General features: G+C 42.7%; 1 protein-coding gene and 1 long non-coding RNA gene across 2 annotated transcripts in view; one reads left to right on the top strand and one right to left on the bottom strand.

The window, feature by feature from the left end:
* The first annotated feature begins 264 nt into the window (after positions 1–264).
* Positions 265–799, top strand: LOC127529555 (uncharacterized). The gene is made up of 2 exons (XR_007936180.1): positions 265–432; positions 725–799. It is a non-coding gene; the product is annotated as an uncharacterized LOC127529555 (long non-coding RNA).
* A 6920-nt stretch (positions 800–7719) lies between these two features.
* The window catches only part of si:ch211-76l23.4 (uncharacterized), a 40295-nt gene continuing 30557 nt past the window's right edge, over positions 7720–17457 (bottom strand). The window contains exons 3-4 of the mRNA XM_051933445.1: positions 9983–10112; positions 7720–8017 (exon numbers count right to left, since the gene is read on the bottom strand). Coding sequence (XP_051789405.1) covers positions 7840–8017; positions 9983–10112 — 308 coding nt within the window. The 3' untranslated portion in view covers positions 7720–7839. The remainder of the gene's footprint in view (positions 8018–9982; positions 10113–17457) is intronic.

Raw genomic sequence — 17457 nt, 5'->3', positions numbered from 1 at the left:
GCTGGCTTGACAGGTATCTATATATGTGTCCAGTCCATCTGAGCAATCTGATTGGTCGGTTTGATTTTGGTGTGATTGGTCAGCTTTGCTGTGGTTGCTCAGTTAAACACGATTGAGACAGGATGTGCTGTGCGATGAAGGTTGACACACACGAGGATTACGCAGGAAAGGCGTAGGAGGAACGCTGAGAGTCGCCTTCAAATATATCCAAGAATATGAGTGATGTGAATAATGGGGGCCATTGGTGATAGTCAAAAAAGCAAATGCACCTCAAAATGACAGAGTCTGAGAAGCTGGCTTGACAGGTATCTATATATGTGTCCAGTCCATCTGAGCAATCTGATTGGTCGGTTTGATTTTGGTGTGATTGGTCAGCTTTGCTGTGGTTGCTCAGTTAAACACGATTGAGACAGGATGTGCTGTGCGATGAAGGTTGACACACACGAGGATTACGCAGGAAAGGCGTAGGAGGAACGCTGAGAGTCGCCTTCAAATATATCCAAGAATATGAGTGATGTGAATAATGGGGGCCATTGGTGATACTCAAAAAAGCAAACGCACCTCGAAATGACAGAGTCTGAGAAGCTGGCTTGACAGGTATCTATATATGTGTCCAGTCCATCTGAGCAATCTGATTGGTCGGTTTGATTTTGGGGTGATTGGTCAGCTTTGCTGTGGTTTCTCAGTTAAACACGATTGAGATAGGATGTGCTGGGCGACGAAGGTTGACACACACAAGAATTACCCAGGAAAGGCGTAGGAGGAATGCTGAGAGTCGCCTTCAGACATGGGATGTATTTTCAAGAATATGAAGGAAGTGGGTGACAGGAGCCCATCTAACATTCTTGATTGTCAGAAAGTGGATTGGAGGCGAGCAGAATCAGAGAAGCAGGCTTTAGAGGAATATATGTGTGTCCAGTCCCTCTGAGCAATCTGATTGGTCGGTTTTGCTATGGTTGCCACAATCAAACACGGTCGACACAAAAAGTGGAGATGGACACACACGAGGATACTGAGGAAAGGCATAGGAGGAACACTGAGAGTCGCTGTCAAACATGGTGATGTATTTCCAAGAATATGAGTGATGTTTTCATAGCGGGTAATGGGGGCCCATCTACTATTGGCGGTAGTCAAAAAGTGGGCATGAGGCGAGCTACGCACCTCAAAATGACAGAGTCTGAGATGCAGGCTTTACAAGAATGCAATCGAGAGCGGAAGCCCCAGCCAAGACGGGTTGAGATGCACCAGAATACCGAAGAAAAATATGTGACAAACGCTGAGGGCATATGTAAGGTGGCGCAGTGGTAGTGCTGCTGCTTTGCTGTAAGGAGACTGTGGAAGGTTGTGGGTTCGCTTCCTGGTTCCTCCCTGTGTGGATAGCGCTTTGAGTACTGAGAAAAGCGCTATATAAATGTAATGAATTATTATTAGATATCAGATATCTAAGGTTTTCACATTTCTTTTGACAGGTAATGAAATTGGTGTCTTATATGTTTCTAAATCGAGAGGAGTCAGATGAGGTAGCTCGGGCATCTGTATCAGGATGCCTCCTGGATGCCTCCCTGCAGTGGCATAGCTAGGGCAAGGGGGGGACATCTGTCCCCGGGCGCAGCATCCACGGTGTGCCAAATTTCCCTTCCCCATTGCATTTTGGCAAACAGGAGGGGGAGCGAAATCTTCAGTTGTCCCCGGGCGCTGAAAACCCTAGCTACGCCTCTGCCCCCCTGGTGAGGTGTTCTGGGAACGTCTAACCGGGAGGAGGCCCCAGGGAAGACCCAGGACATGCTGGAGGGACTATGTCTCCTGGCTGGCCTGGGAATGCCTCGGGATTCTCCCGGAAGAGCTAGAAGAAGTGGCCTGGAAGAGGGAAGTCTGGGCATCTCTGCTCAAGCTGCTGCCCCCGCGACCCAATCTCGGATAAGCGGAAGAGGATGGATGGATGGATGGATGTTTCTAAATCTAGATCCCTATTACATTTCCAAAATGGGCTACAAAATGGAAACTGATAACTTGCAGACGTCCAATTAAAGTGTGAGGATGGACACACAATACTAGACCTTGACTGCAGTTTCAGATTGGGCTCTTTAGACTAACAGTTTGCATACTGAGCCTGGGGAGTGTCTCGCGGGTAATGGTTTGGGTTGATTCCAGGGAGAAGACCCAACACGACTAACATGCTTTCCGTTTCCTCTAGTGTGGAAAAGAAGCAGTCGGAAGATGAGAGACATCACATCCGGTGTGATCAACACATAAGCTGCATCCACTCGAGTCCCCCCGACTACATAACCCACTCTCGAACCACAAGTCGGCATTCGTTGTCAGACCTACTTGGTGAAGTATCTTATCACCAGTGCCACCAACCTTATCATGATGACCATCTTTGTTAAAATATATTTAATTGTTTTCATTTCAGTTCAGGACATTAAACAGGGCATCCGGACGGAGCCTCGACTCGTTTTCTTTAGTCCTTTGTCTAGTTTGCAGTGCATTCTGTCAAATGTAAGGAATGTATCTATTTCTGAGTAGGCACTTTTAATTAATCATACAATGGGGGACCCAAAGATTTCTGGAATCGGTCAATATCACGGGAGTAGGGTGTAATTATCAAACACGTGTGCCTACCGTCTGGTTAATCAGTCTGCCGAGTGGCTCAGTTGATTGAGTGCTTATTTCCAGCATTTATCCTGCAATCGTGCACGAGACTCGGGCCATTTGTTTTCTTCTCCAAGCCACCATAGCAGATTTTTCAAAAGACAGTCACCACATTGTCATTTTCTCGACATTGATGGACTTGTTCATAAAGAGTTTGTTCCCTGTGGACAGACTGTTGAGGTGTCTACGGGAAAACAACAGGGAAGACAGCAACCACTGCCATGCACCCACATACAACACATCGAACAAAATCAATGTGGTTGCTTCTTTACATTCCCCGTAGTCTCCAGATCTCACTCCCTGTGACTTCTTTTCTTCTTCCCAAAATTAAATTTGAGACCGAAGGGAAGAAGATTTGCCACCATGGAAGAAATACAGAAAAATACATACGCAGGAGACTCTATAAAAATGGTAATAAAAGACGAGCATGTGAAATATCAACAGGGAGAATGGGGAGGGGACCTCTGGGACAAGCGCTTTGCATTTCAAGAAGAGTATTTTAAAGGTGACAAAAATGGGAATTACTGTTTTGTTTTTTGAACAATTCTGTAAAGGTTTGGGTCACACAGACGCATAGTACTTGACAACTATAGACTGATAGCGTGTGTCGGAGATTTGGGCACCGGAAGCATTTTCCTGGTTTGCGTTGGACCAAATCAGGTGTGACACTGCAACTAAAACGTGTTCCCTCTGTTTCCTAGAATGTTTCCAAGGGAACCTCAAACCCTCTTCCCTTCCAGTGATCATTTAAACTGGACGTCAGAGTTCAGTTTCAGACCATCTTTGAAGAAGATTGTCACTCCGTCCCTTCTGAGGAACCTTTGTTTCTAAACAATACCCTCTGATTATTTCTTTTGGAACGATTGCAATCAATTACACTTAAATGGGTCACCCTGTGGGACCCAAGCCTCATTTTTTTTGTGTTCTGTCTTTATTTACACTAGGTATCTGGGCTGTAGTTTCAGAATAAGCCTTGTAGATCGGGAGCCTTTATGTGCCCGCTTATCACTTATGACTTCAGCTGTGTTGTGATTCCAGACTCTTTAAACCAGGGGTCCTCAATCACAGTCCTGGAGGGGCGCAGTGGCTGCAAGTTTTTGTTCTAACCCGGCTGCTTAATTAGAAAGCAATTCTTGCCAATAATTTAATTTCATGGCTTGTTAGTGCTTTAACTCTGCTATGTCAGGTAATTCTCAAGTCCTAGATTTTCTTCCCCTTTCTAAGGATATCATCCAAATGATTTGAAGGATGGGCGGCACGGTGGCGCAGTGGGTAGCGCTGCTGCCTCGCAATTGGAAGACCTGGGGACCCGGGTTCGCTTCCCGGGTCCTCCCTGCGTGGAGTTTGCATGTTCTCCCCGTGTCTGCGTGGGTTTCCTCCGAGCGCTCCGGTTTCCTCCCATAGTCCAAAGACATGCTGGTTAGGTGGATTGGAGATTCTAAATTGGCCCTAGTGTGTGCTTGGTGTTTGTGTGTGTCCTGCGGTGGGTTGGCACCCTGCCCGGGATTGGTGCCCTGTGTTGGCTGGGATTGGCTCCAGCAGACCCCCGTGAGCCTGTGTTCGGATTCAGCGGGTTGGCAAATGGATGGATGGATGGATTTGAAGGATCAAATAGAGGAGTAATTCTCAGTCCTTCACTTTTTTCTCTTCACTACCCTTCCAAGTATTTAATGAAACCCAATAGTTGCATGATAAATACACACAGGTGTAAATGGTAACAAGTTAAATGGAGAAATGCTGGTCTCTTTTGTCATTTGCATGTTATTGCTAATTAGGAGCGATTAAAAACCAAGAGTACATCTGTTTAAGACTAAAATAAGCAATAAGGGTTCAAAATCTTAATGAGCGAGACCACTAAAGTGAAGCAGAAGTGTGACTTGAGCAATAAGGGCTTCTTATTAAGCAATTGGATTGGAGCAAAAACCTGCAGCCACTGTGGCCCTCCAGGACCGTGATTGAGGACCCCTGCTGTAAACTAATAGAAAAATGGCAGTCCATATGTGCAAAGCATACAATTATTCACATAAAAATTACATATCGAGCACATCTGTCTCACTTAAAACTGTCCAAAATGTTTCCAGGGCAAGATCCAACCTGCGAACGCTGCAATCGAGCTCCAGCCTCACTGGGTCACAAGTTTTGGGCCTGCACCAAATTAACATCATTCTGGAGCAAAATTTTTAAATGCCTTTCAGACAGCCTTGGTGTCCCAATCCCTCGTAATCCACTAACAGCTGTGTTTGGTGTTCTTCCAGATGGGTTTAAAGTGGAGAAGAACAAAGAAACGGTGATGGCCTTCACTACACTATTGGCATGCAGACTTATTTTGCTAAAATGAAAGAATCCTAGCTCTCCTCTTTTAAGTCAGTGGGTAACTGATGTTTTATATTATTTGAAATTGGAAAAAATCTAATTCTCACTTAGAGAATCTGTGCAAAAAGTTTTCCAAACCTGGCAGGATCTAATCAATAACATTTTAGAATAAACTTTTAAAGCACTGAGGAAGCAGATTCTCTCCCTATTCTCTTTTTTTTATTTTTCTTCTCCATGTATCTATATTCACTTATTAATTTATCTATTTGCTTATTTTTACTAGGTTTAAGTTTTATTCTGCTACCCATGCTCTCTTTCTCAGGGGTGGGGGGTTGATTTGTTTTCAATCCTATTCTTGTAAAATTGATCTATTTGTATGGAATGTTGTGTGATTTCAATAAAATCAATAAAAATTTTAAAAAAGAAAAATGGCAGTCCGTAAACACGTTACTAAAACTTGGCACATTTTTCTTCTTCAGTTATAATTTCAAAGTGGGCCCTCTAGTGTGTAAACACGCTGTTAAAAATACGACACTTTACCAGACTTGCAGAGTGGGCTCTTAATAAGACTTAAAGCATCAATGCAGGCTATTGAGAAATGAAACATCTCTAGCTCTGTGTTTGAAGAGTGGGCCTTCTAGACCGATACTGTGTATACCTGCTAGGAAAACAAGTCAGCATATAGCTCGTGCGTGCTTTTGTAAAATTAAAAAGCAGTTTATTTGTTAAAACAGCTATTGAAATTTTGCTAACATCCTTTTGGCTGTAGCGCGTCCATTAAGTCGCGTTGAGAAGTTTCAGGCGGCCGCAACTCCATTCTGCAAATGAGCCATCTTGATTTTCTAAGTGGTTCCAATTAGCACAGATAAGAGAGCACTGAAAAGAGAGATTGCTTTACTCTGTGGAATAATGTGCCTTATGTTTTTGATCAGATGACAGAAATGGCGGCTTCCTAATATTCTAAATTCACCGTCGGGTATTATGAATGGCGCCATGTATCCACCGTTTCAAGTCTGTTTTAAGAAGAATGGCTGGAGCTGGTCATTAAGGGCATGGCTCAATTTATTTATTTATATATACATATATATATATATATATATATATATATATATATATATATATATATATATATATATATATATATATATATATATATATATATATATATATATATATATATATATATATATATATATATATATGGGCGGCACGGTGGCGCAGTGGGTAGCACTGCTGCCTCGCAGTTAGGAGACCTGGGGACCTGGGTTCGCTTCCCGGGTCCTCCCTGCGTGGAGTTTGCATGTTCTCCCCGTGTCTGCATGGGTTTCCTCCGGGCGCTCCGGTTTCCTCCCATAGTCCAAAGACATGCAGGTTAGGTGGATTGGTGATTCTAAATTGGCCCTAGTGTGTGCTTGGTGTGTGGGTGTGTTTGTGTGTGTCCTGTGGTGGGTTGGCACCCTGCACAGGATTGTTTCCTGCCTTGTGCCCTGTGCTGGCTGGGATTGGCTCCAGCAGACCCCCGTGACCCTGTGTTTGGATTCAGCGGGTTGGATAATGGATGGGTGGATGGATATATATATATATATATTTGGCTCTCACTGGGACGGGTTAAGCGCCTCTAAAAAAATCAATTTCCCAATCTGCTCTACTGCCACAGGAGACAGCCGAGCTCTTCAGCCGCCGTTTGACTCGTTGTCTTTGCGCAGCAACCTGCCGGAGTGAAATTCCGTTTGATGTCTGGCTCTGTGTAATGTAGTCGCAGTGACTTGGGTTAAACAGCTGAGCGTTCGCTTGCGCCTGATTTCAGCAAAAAAAGATCAAAAGCGTGGCCGAGATCAAAAGAAAAGAACACAAAGTCGGCAACAGGAAGGTCGGCTCTGCGAAAGCACCGGAGCCATCAGGGAAGGACGTGTTTGCGATTCAGGGGCTGAGAGTTTATAAGCGGGTTGTTATCTTAAACTTGTACCGGTTTTAACTGAGTCTATATTCCATCGAAAAATGTCCCAATATAAAGTGACCAGATTTTTTTGGGCCAATCGGGGGACAATTTGGGGATTTAGCATCTACAGATCACGAGTAGGGACTCTGAACACTACAGAGTACAAAGCGAAAGCTTGTCACGTGATTTCTCGCCAAAGTTGCAGGATGCGGTAAAGCATAACCTCCGTCAGAACACCGCGCACGCGCGCCGAGTTCAAATTATCGTGGTGATGAGATACATTCAAAAAAGTGAACCAGCTGAATCTTAAACCGGGGACATGTTTCTGAGTGGGGACAGTTATCCTAAAAAGGGGACTGTCCCCGGAAAACGGGGACGGGTGGTCACCTTACCCAATACAAAAAATGTCAAGTTACCAGTTAAACACGTAGACCTATGGTCCTACAAAATGCAAAGAACTTACACTTGATTATGAATTCTGAACACGTATGCACAATGTCCTGTGGAATTATCAATAGATGGGCTTCTGAGGACCGTACTTTAACTACAGTAAAGTGCCCACCAGATTAACGCTAATTTTTTTTTTTGTAATTCCAGAACACATCAGGTCATAAGCTTTTGATTAAAACCAACTTTTTAGCTCCAGTATTTCACAAGTAATCACGTGGCAGGCAGACATTAGCATTTCATATATAAGTTCACATTCTGAAGGGCCCTCTGTGTGAGTCAAAGAGTTCGGACACATGTAGTGCCTTTTAGACCTTGAGGTACTTTGACTCAAAAACATCTAAACACAAATTGTGCAGAAGCTTGGATCTGCTTGATTGGTGGTGGGATCTTAGGTTTTATTGGGGGTGGGTGTTAAACGAGAGGGGGTGAGAGAGAGAGAGAGAGAGAGAGGGGGAGAGCAAGAGAGAGAGAGAGAGAAGAAGTCCTCAGGCAGTCGTCTTCTTCTTAGGGATGATGGTTTTCTTCTTAGGCACTTGGGTTTTCTTTGCCTCTTCTATGAAGGTCTCAATTGGGGTAAACTTCTCACTGAGCTCCCCCAGACGTTCCTTGAGGGCGTTAAACTCTTTGTAGAGGTCATTCAGGGCCTCGGAGAGAGGTTCAATCCTAAGAGAAGGAAGAGAAGAAGAAGAAGAAGAATGTGTCAGATATGAACATCCATTCATTTTTTTCTAACTTGTCTATTTATTTATATTTTCGTTTATTTGCTTAGCTGACGCGGCATGGTGGCGCAGTGGTATTGCTGCTGTCTCGCAGTAAGGAGACCTGGGTTCGCTTCCCTGCGTGGAGTTTGCATGTTCTCCCCGTGTCTGCGTGGGTTTCCTTCCACAGTCCAAAGACATGCAGGTTAGGTGCATTGGCGATCCTAAATTGTGCCAAGTGTGTGCTTGGTGTGTGGAGTGTGTGTGTGTGTGCACCCTGCCTGGGATTTGTTCCTGCCTTGCGCCCTGTGTTGGCTGGGCTTGGCTCCAGCAGACCCCCGTGATCCTGTGTTAGGATATAGCGGGTTGGATAATGACTGACAGCTTAGCTGACACTTTTATCCAAAGCAACTTCAAAAGAGAGGTCAACATAATCGAGTAAACGTCAGTCCAGGGACTGTTTGGGGGCAGGTATTGCAGGTTACAATGAACAAGTTATAAAATGATCATCACGTGGAAAACGTTCAGAATCAAATACAAGCATGTTGCACCTCCCTGGTTTTAAAAACCTAACAGCTAATATCAGTTAGGCAGACATTCACCAAACAAGAGTCTTCAGATGCTTCTTAAACACGATGAGGGAATCAGAAGTTAGGAATAGAGGTGAGCAGCTCATCCCACCAGCTAGAACCTACACATGAAAAGAGCCTGGACTGAGATTTGATTTCACGCTGAGGTGACATCACCAAACAAAACTGAATGCCATTATGAACAATGTTGCACATCCTCTTTGTGACACACTAACACTGCGAACCTTTAGCCAATGGATTACTGTATTCAGCAGAAGTGGGTCAAGAAACGCTACAGGGGCTCCATTATCCATCCATCCATCCATTATCCAACCTGCTATATCCGAACTACAGGGTCATGGTGGGCCACTGGAGCCAATCCCAGCCAACACAGGGCGCAAGGCAGGAAACAAACCCTGGGCAGGGCGCCAGCCCACCGCAGTATCTATCTATCTATCTATCTATCTATCTATCTATCTATCTATCTATCTATCTATCTATCATATAGTGCCTTTCCTATCTATCTATCTATTATATAGTGCCTTTCCTATCTATCTATCTATCTATCTATCTATCTATCTATCTATCTATCTATCTATCTATCTATCTATCTAACCTGCTATATCCTAACTACAGGGTCACGGGATCTGCTGGAGCCAATCCCAGCCAACACAGGGCACAAGGCAGGAAACAAACCCCGGGCAGGGTGCCAGCCCACCGCAGGGGCTCCATTATACCAACAGGAATACGTCTGCATAACGCCTCACTGGGACTGTGATAGCCAAGTCAGAACTTTTATTTCTTTAAAAAAAAAAATTTTCCTTTGTGGTAACTTCAGTGTGTGTTCAGACCAAAGTGTGTGTGTGTGTATATTTATTTATTTACTTAACTCCAGCCTCCAGGTTGGCCTTGTGGGCTTTAAGCTGCTGTTTGCTCCTGGCCAGTGAGTTTCCAACCCTTATCATCCATCATTTTTGGTGGAGAATTGTTGTCCAAAGTAACATGCAAGTATAAAGCGAGTAAAGCAGCTGAGAATACGGACTGGGAGTCCTGTCAGTGCGAGTACGGCGGCATTTTACAGCACTACACGGAGCACCGACTATCCAATCAGGGAGCTGCCATGTGATAAGCCAGAACCAATCAGAGCATTTTTCAAAATGCATTTTCACCCATCCACGCTGCAATGCTGAGCCGGTGTTTTATGGCGCCTACAGCTCTGGGGAGCGTTCTCAAAATGTCTCTGTTTTTGGGGGATTTAAAAAAACGGCAGGGTAGTGTGGACAAGAGGCGACAATGGAGACGATTTGTCTGAGTTTTTAAAATGAAACGCAGCCATAACGCGCCTCGCCACTCTGTCTTACCTCGCATAGTCTGGCAGCAGAGACTTGTGGTCATTCTGAAGCATATTCTTCATCTGGGTGAGGATGTCATACCGCCAGTTGTCCAGGACCTGAGTCAGATTGGCGACTCCTCTCATGCTGACCTTATCCGCTGAAACAGCAAGAAGACACAAATCGGAAATGTTAACAGTTAATGGCACATTAGAACAAGCAACCATCCAAAGAAGAAGTACATAGGGAAGAGAGTGAGGCATATTTAAATAAAATGTATTATTATTATTATCTCTCTGTTATAAAAGGAAATCCTGAAACAAGACTTTTTCAAAGAGGTCATTTCAAGTCCCGCGAGACGAGACTTTGGCCATGAGATTTTTTCAAGTCCCGCCCTCCTTTCAACCATTTTCAAACCAGACTGCGGCCCTCTCACCTCTCATTCGTGTGAATGCTTTTGTCAGACACAGTTCCTGCTCTCGTAGCTCTTATAATTTTTTATGTTTTCCTCACTTTAAGTTCCCAATAAAAGACAACGTATTATGTCCAAATCTTATTGAGGAATTTCATTCCGAAAGGTTATCAACAGAAGAAATTACAGTAATCCCTCGCTATATCGCGCTTCGACTTTCGCGGCTTCACTCTACTGCAGATTTTATGCATATCTAAATATATAACGCGGATTTTTCGCTGCTTCGCGGGTTTCTGCGGACAATGGGTCTTTTTACTTCTGGTACTTGCTTCCTCAGTTGGTTTGCCCAGTTGATTTCATGCTATTGGCGGATGGCTGAGAAGCTACCCAATCAGAGCACGCAGTTAAGTTCCTGTGTGCTGCTGATTGGCTCAGCGACGGAGTGCTGCATTAACCAGGAAGTCTCATCTCACTCATTCAGCATTAACGTGCTCCTGCTACTGCTTCAGGGGCCGTGTCCAAGCGCCAGCAGAAGATGTAAATGATTGCAGAAAAGGTAAAAGTTTTGGATATGTTGAAGGGAGGGAACAGCTACACCGCTGCAGGACACCATTACAGCATCAATGAGTCCACGATTCTTTTTATTTAAAAAGGAGGAAAAGCATATAAGATCTACGGCCGCAGTGTCCTTTAACCAGGGCACAAAACGAGTTGCAAGTGGACGTGATAAGGCAGTAGTCTGGATGGAATCTGCTTTAGGCATTTGGATTGAAGAGTGATGGAAGAAGAACAACGGCGGTGCTACACAGTCGCCTGAAGAGGCTCCTTTAGAAGAGCTGTAACACTATCCTTTGTTGTGCAGTAAAATTAAACTCATCGTTATCGGACAAGTCGTCGTGTCATTGTTGGTGAGTAACCAAAATTAATTATCTACGTACAGTACTTATTACATGTACATAGTTTAGTGTCACTGTGCACACATTTTACTGTATACAATTTTTCTTGCATTGTACGTATTTATTGCTGGTGGTCTGTCTGTCGTAATGGCTGTAACATATGTGATATCGGAGACGCTCGATATCTTTAAAATAATATTTAGGTTTTACTGTATATAAACTGTGTTTACATACATAATTTCAACGAATCTTACCTAATATCTAAGAGAATACAAAGGGTTTATGCTGTATAATTGTGCGGGAAATGTTTATAATAGTGTGGGAGAGTTTATAAGGGCTTAAAATATATAAAAAGAACCACATGAACATATGGTTTCTACTTCGCGGATTTTCACCTTTCGCGGGGAGGGTTCTGGAACGCAACCCCCGCAATGGAGGAGGGATTACTGTAGTGCACGGGAAAGAAATCCTAGCACGAGAAATGAATAAATTCAAACAAATTAACGTGAAAATTGTTGATCAGTTAAATGCTTATCAATAGACTCTGCTGAAACAGTTGGTGGTGATGGTGTGGAAGATGAAAACATCAACTTACAATATCACGTAGAATATCTACAACCATTAACACCGTCCAGTCTTCCACCACATGAATTACTGTAGAAACAAGGATGTATCCAAGAAAGGTAATGTAGTCCATCTTCAGGGGGTAACATATGACACCAAAGGAGATCTTGATGTGCCATTCGTATTAAAACGTTTACAGTTTCCCGTTAGAATAGCTTTTGCTATGACAATTAACAAATCACAGGGACAAACATTCGAAAAAGTCGTTTTATTTTAACGAAATTCAGTCACGGGCAATTATACGTTGCGTTGTCACAATGAAAGTACAAACGCATAATCAAAAGTCAATGCAATATTGGCAAAAATTTAATTAAAAAAATTGTTTTTACTGACGTTTTACAGTTAAAATGTAAGTTTAAAAAGTGTTTGCTTGTTAATTTCAAAGCCAAACAGAATGAAAATGTATAACGCAATGAATACCTCTAACGCAACATGAAACATAATCTTCTGTTTTTTACTATGGTTAATTACTCGCTGTAATGTATGCATATGTAACAATTCCCATGAAAATAAAAATCTGTTTAAATTGTATATCCACTTCCCCATACGCAAGAGGCAGAACCGCAAAGAGGCTAGCATGTAGCCGCCAGTCCAGGGGTTGGCAAGCAAAGCGAGCAGGGGGCAAAGCCCCCTAGTTATTATTATTATTATTATTATTATTATTATTATTATTATCTCAGACTCCACAGCAAAGCTTGTTTTTGGGGGGCTGTCACACAATCACTTCAGAGGATCACTTTCCAGGCTCATCAGAGGTAAGCTGTCAATAACAGTATTGTCTCCTTTTGCACCCACAGCAAATGAGGAGACACCCAACGAGGGCAACTGACTCTGCCTCTTCCTGTCAGAGGACCATAAAACCAGGGAAGGGAGGTTTCTCATTTGGACCACTGGTCAGAGCGCAGACCACTCCTGAGGCAGATCCAAGGTTACAGCGGCCTGACTAGTTTTGTAATCTGAAAGTGCTTTGCGTGTGCCCATTTGTTTAGATTTTTGCTTGCACCATTATTAAATGGGGTGACCCGGTTGGCTCCCCAACATTTACTTTGGACTGCTGTCATACCTCACTCAACCACAAGGGGCACAAATACCACCGCACCCTCTTTTCAGTTTTCAGGCGAAGCGCGCCATTTTAGACTGGCACAGCGTTTTCCTCTCCCTTCTCGTTGATAACTAAGGCTGTAAAAACACATTTAAAATTACGATGATATCTTTAGCAATTGCAGCTGATAGCGGGTGGGATGCACTCCGCAATATCCAAATATTTCTGGGACACATTTGTAAAAATAGCATCCTTTAGAGAAACAGAGCCCATAAAAGCACAGACTGATCATGGGTAATTAGAGGCAATCACTTAAACACCAGCTTTACGTTTTAATATGCCTCATTATTCAGTCCGGGCTGGGATTTTCAATGATTTTTCTACACTCTTAACAGAATGCAATTAAAGCATGGCGCGGAGAAGACAATTAAGATGAAGATAAATTATCATTTACAGTGGGGTCACTTTCTCCATCTCTGCCATGCATTTAATGCCGTTAGGCTTTTACTTCATGTTTTGAAAAGCAGTGAAGGCTTCATTAAGGTAAAAGGAATCTCTTCTGCTGGTCTTTCAGGTTGGGGCCCTGATATAAAAAGGCTTATTGTTGTAAAGATATGCTGTCACTGAAGGGTTAAATTAGAGGCGTGGGGACAACAGAAACATTTATGTGACCACCTTGTCGGACATGAGATGCACTCTCCAGGTGGTCATGACGTCAGAAAGTGTCCCCTCACTGGAAAGGACTGTTTGAAATTGAGGAGCACACGGGTTCTTCTGTGGATAATTTTTGTGTCACTTAACCTACAAGGTGACTTTTAGAACCCATGATGTTACAAGCTGTCCTGTGTTCTTCTATTGTGGAGCACATGGGTTCTTCCACCTGTATGTTCTTCTTCTCTGTCACTTATTGTACAAGATACCGTTTAGAACCTACTGAATTACAAGTTGTCCTATGTTTTTCTGTTGTGGAGCACATGGGTTTGTCTATGGGTGACTTTTATGTCACTTCTCATACAAGGTGCCTTTTAGAGCCTACAAAGTTACAAGTTGTCCTGTGCTCTTCTGTTGTGGAGCACATGGGTTCTTCTATGTTCTTCTTGTGTGCCACTTATTGCACAAGGTGACTTTTAGAACGTATGAAGTTACAAGTTGTCACATGCTCTTCTATTGTGGAGCACATGGGATCTTCTGTGGATGACATTTGTGTCACTTAACCTACAAGGTGACTTTTAGAACCCATGATGTTCACTTATTTTACAAGATGCCCATTAGAACCTACAAAATTACAAGTTGTCCTATGTTTTTCTGTTGTGGAGCACATGAGTTCGTCTATGGGTGACTTTTGTGTCACTTGTCATACAAGGTGCCTTTTAGAGCTTACAAAGTTACAAGTTGTCCTATGTTCTTGTATTGTGGAGCACATGGGTTCTTCTATGTTCTTCTTCTGTGTCACATATTGCACAAGGTGCCTTTTAGAACCTACAAAATTGCAAGCTGACCCATGTTCTTCTATTGTGGAGCACATGGGTTCTTCTATGGATGACTTTTGTGCCACTTATTATACAAGATGACTTTTAGAGCCTATGAAGTTACAAGTTGTCCAATGTTCTTCTATTATGGAACACATGGGTTTGTCTATGAATGATTTTTGTGTCACTTATTGTACAAGATTCCTTTTAGAGCCTAAAAAGTTACAAGTTGATCCAAGTTCTTCTATAGTGGAGCACATGGGTTCTTCTATGTTCTTCTTCTGTGTCACTTATTGTACAAGATGCCTTGTAGAACCTACAAAATTACAAGTTGTCTTATGTTTTTCTATTGAGGAGCACATGGGTTCTTCTATGGATGACTTTTGCATCACTTATTGTACAAGGTGACTTTTAGAACATATGAAGTTACAAGTTGTCCTATGCTCTTCTATTGTGAAGCACATAGGATCTTTTGTGGATGACATTTGTGTCACTTACCCTACAAGATGACTTTTAGAACCCATGATGTTCACTTATTGTACAAGATGCCTTTTAGAACCTACAAAATTACAAGTTGTCCTATGTTTTTCTGTTGTGGAGCACATGGGTTCATCTATGGGTGACTTTTGTGTCACTTGTCATACAAGGTGCCTTTTAGAGCTTACAAAGTTACAAGTTGTCCTATGTTCTTGTATTGTGGAACACATGGGTTCTTCTATGTTCTTCTTCTGTGTCACTTATTGCACAAGGTGCCTTTAAGAACCTACAAAATTGCAAGCTGACCCATTTTCTTCTATTGTGGAGCACATGGGTTCTTCTATGGATGACTTCGGTGTCACTTATTGTACAAGGTGACTTTTAGAGCCTATGAAGTTACAAGTTGTCCAATGTTCTTCTATTATGGAGCACATGGGTTTGTCTATGAATGATTTTTGTGTCACTTATTGTAAAAGGTGCCTTTCAGAGCCTATGAAGTTACAAGTTGATCCATGTTCTTCTATTAAGGAGCACATGAGTTCTTCTATGTTCTTCTTGTGTGTCACTTGTCATACTAGGTGCCTTTTACAACCTACATAGTTACCAGTTGTCCATTATAAGCGTCCAAAGAGATACACTTCTCCACTCTGCACTACCTCGCCTTTTATGCCACTCATCCCAGGACCACCTACCCGAAAGCTACCTCACTTGACTGCACTCTCTGGCTCACCCCACTATGTCGAAACTACTGACAAGCCACAGAAAGCTGAGGCACATTTGTGTAAAGAGAACTTGACTCATTTGGGGCCAAATACAAGCACTAATCCTGTTGTTCAGCTGAAATCTCTGGGACGAATGAGGAAGAGCTTTTGTCTGTTAAAGACGCTCCATTTCTACCAGCTCAGGGACAAGTTTGTCACCCTACAACCCTACCAAAGCTTTTTAAAATTTTGTGATGGTTAGAAAGACAATATTGTTAAGTTCTTTGTGTGTTTTCTGGGTTGTTGCCAATAATAAGAACAAGGCTGTTCCTTTACTAAGGGAGGGAGCAACATAAGGATATGTTGTCATTTAGAGGTTAAATTAGAACATTAGAACAATCTGGATGAGAACAGGCCATTCAGCCCAACAAAGCTCGCCAGTCCTGTCCACTCAATTCTTCTAAAATAACATCAATTCGAGTTCTGAGGGTCCTTAAATTCCTACTATCCACCACACTACTTGGTCACTTATTCCAAGTGTCTGTTGTTCTTTGGGTAAAGAAAAAATTCCCAATGTTTGTGCGAAATTTACCCTGACCAAGTTTCCAACTGTGTCCCCATGTTCTTGATAAACTCTTTTTATAGTCACAGTCTCGACCCACTGGACTAATTCTCTTCATAATTTTAAACCTTTCAGTCATGTCAACTCTTAACTTTCTTTTGCTTAAACTGAAGGCTCAGCTCTTTTAATCTTTCCTCATAACTCATCCCCTGTAGCCCTGAATCAGCCTCGTCGCTCCTCCCTGGACCTTCTCTAGTGCTGCTATGTCCTTTTTTGTATCCTGGAGATCAAAACTGCACACCGTACTCCAGATGAGGCCTCACCGGTGTGTTATAAAGTTTGAGCAGAACCTCCTTGTATTCTTCAAGTTAGAGGAGTAAATATTCATTATATTAGGATGAAAAAATACACTGATTGACAAGTCCTCTTGGGGACCACCCACAGCATACATGAAACACTGAAAAAATAAACACAATCAATAACAAATAAACAGAAATAAAACCAACACATACAAAAGAATCAAAAATAAACAAAGACGATGCAAAACATGAATTTGAGTCCCAGCCAGTAGAGAAACCCTGACTGCGACAGAGACTTTGTTGTGTGCCCTGTACTTTGTAGGCAGTTCAGCAAGAGGCGGGGCCACCTGCCAATCACAGCCAGGGACCGCCCTCAGCTCTATAAAGGTGAGGTTTCCTGCAGATCCTGGTGGCTCAGTCACAAGCACTTGAGACTTTCTGCTGTGCTTATTGTGATTTATTGGATTGCTGTCTTTTGACCCCTCTTTTGGATGTTTATGGATGTTATGGTTTTGGGCAAAATCTTTTGCCTGTTGTACTCTATGGAACTCTAGTGGGCATTTTTGGGACTCTCAAGCCAGAACAGGTTTGTTGTAATTACTAATGATATTATTACACTAGTTCTGTCAATTTTTATATAGCTTGGTGTTATTTGAACATGAATGGGGGTCATTTGGGTCAAACAATTACAAGCAAATTTTTTATGATAGTCTAGAAACACATAGAACTCCACCAATTTGGTTCACTGGAACTTTTGTTTCTCTTACTACAATTTCATTTATTTTTCTGAAGTGACCCCTTAAGGTTCTATTTATAAAAAAATTAATATTTAAAGGGTAGCATGGTGGCACAGTGGGTAGCGCTGCTGCCTCGTAGTAAGGAGACCTGGGTTCACTTCCCGGGTCCTCCCTGCATGGAGTTTTTATGTTCTCCCTGTGTCTGTGTGAGTTTCCTCCCACAGTCCAAAGACATGCAGGTTGGGTGCATTGGTGATTCTAAATTGGCCCTAGTGTGTGATGTGTG

This window comes from Erpetoichthys calabaricus, chromosome 11 (genome assembly GCF_900747795.2).
Source record: "Erpetoichthys calabaricus chromosome 11, fErpCal1.3, whole genome shotgun sequence".
NCBI classification, from domain to species: Eukaryota; Metazoa; Chordata; class Cladistia; order Polypteriformes; family Polypteridae; genus Erpetoichthys; species Erpetoichthys calabaricus.
This window is presented reverse-complemented; position numbering and strand designations above follow the sequence as displayed.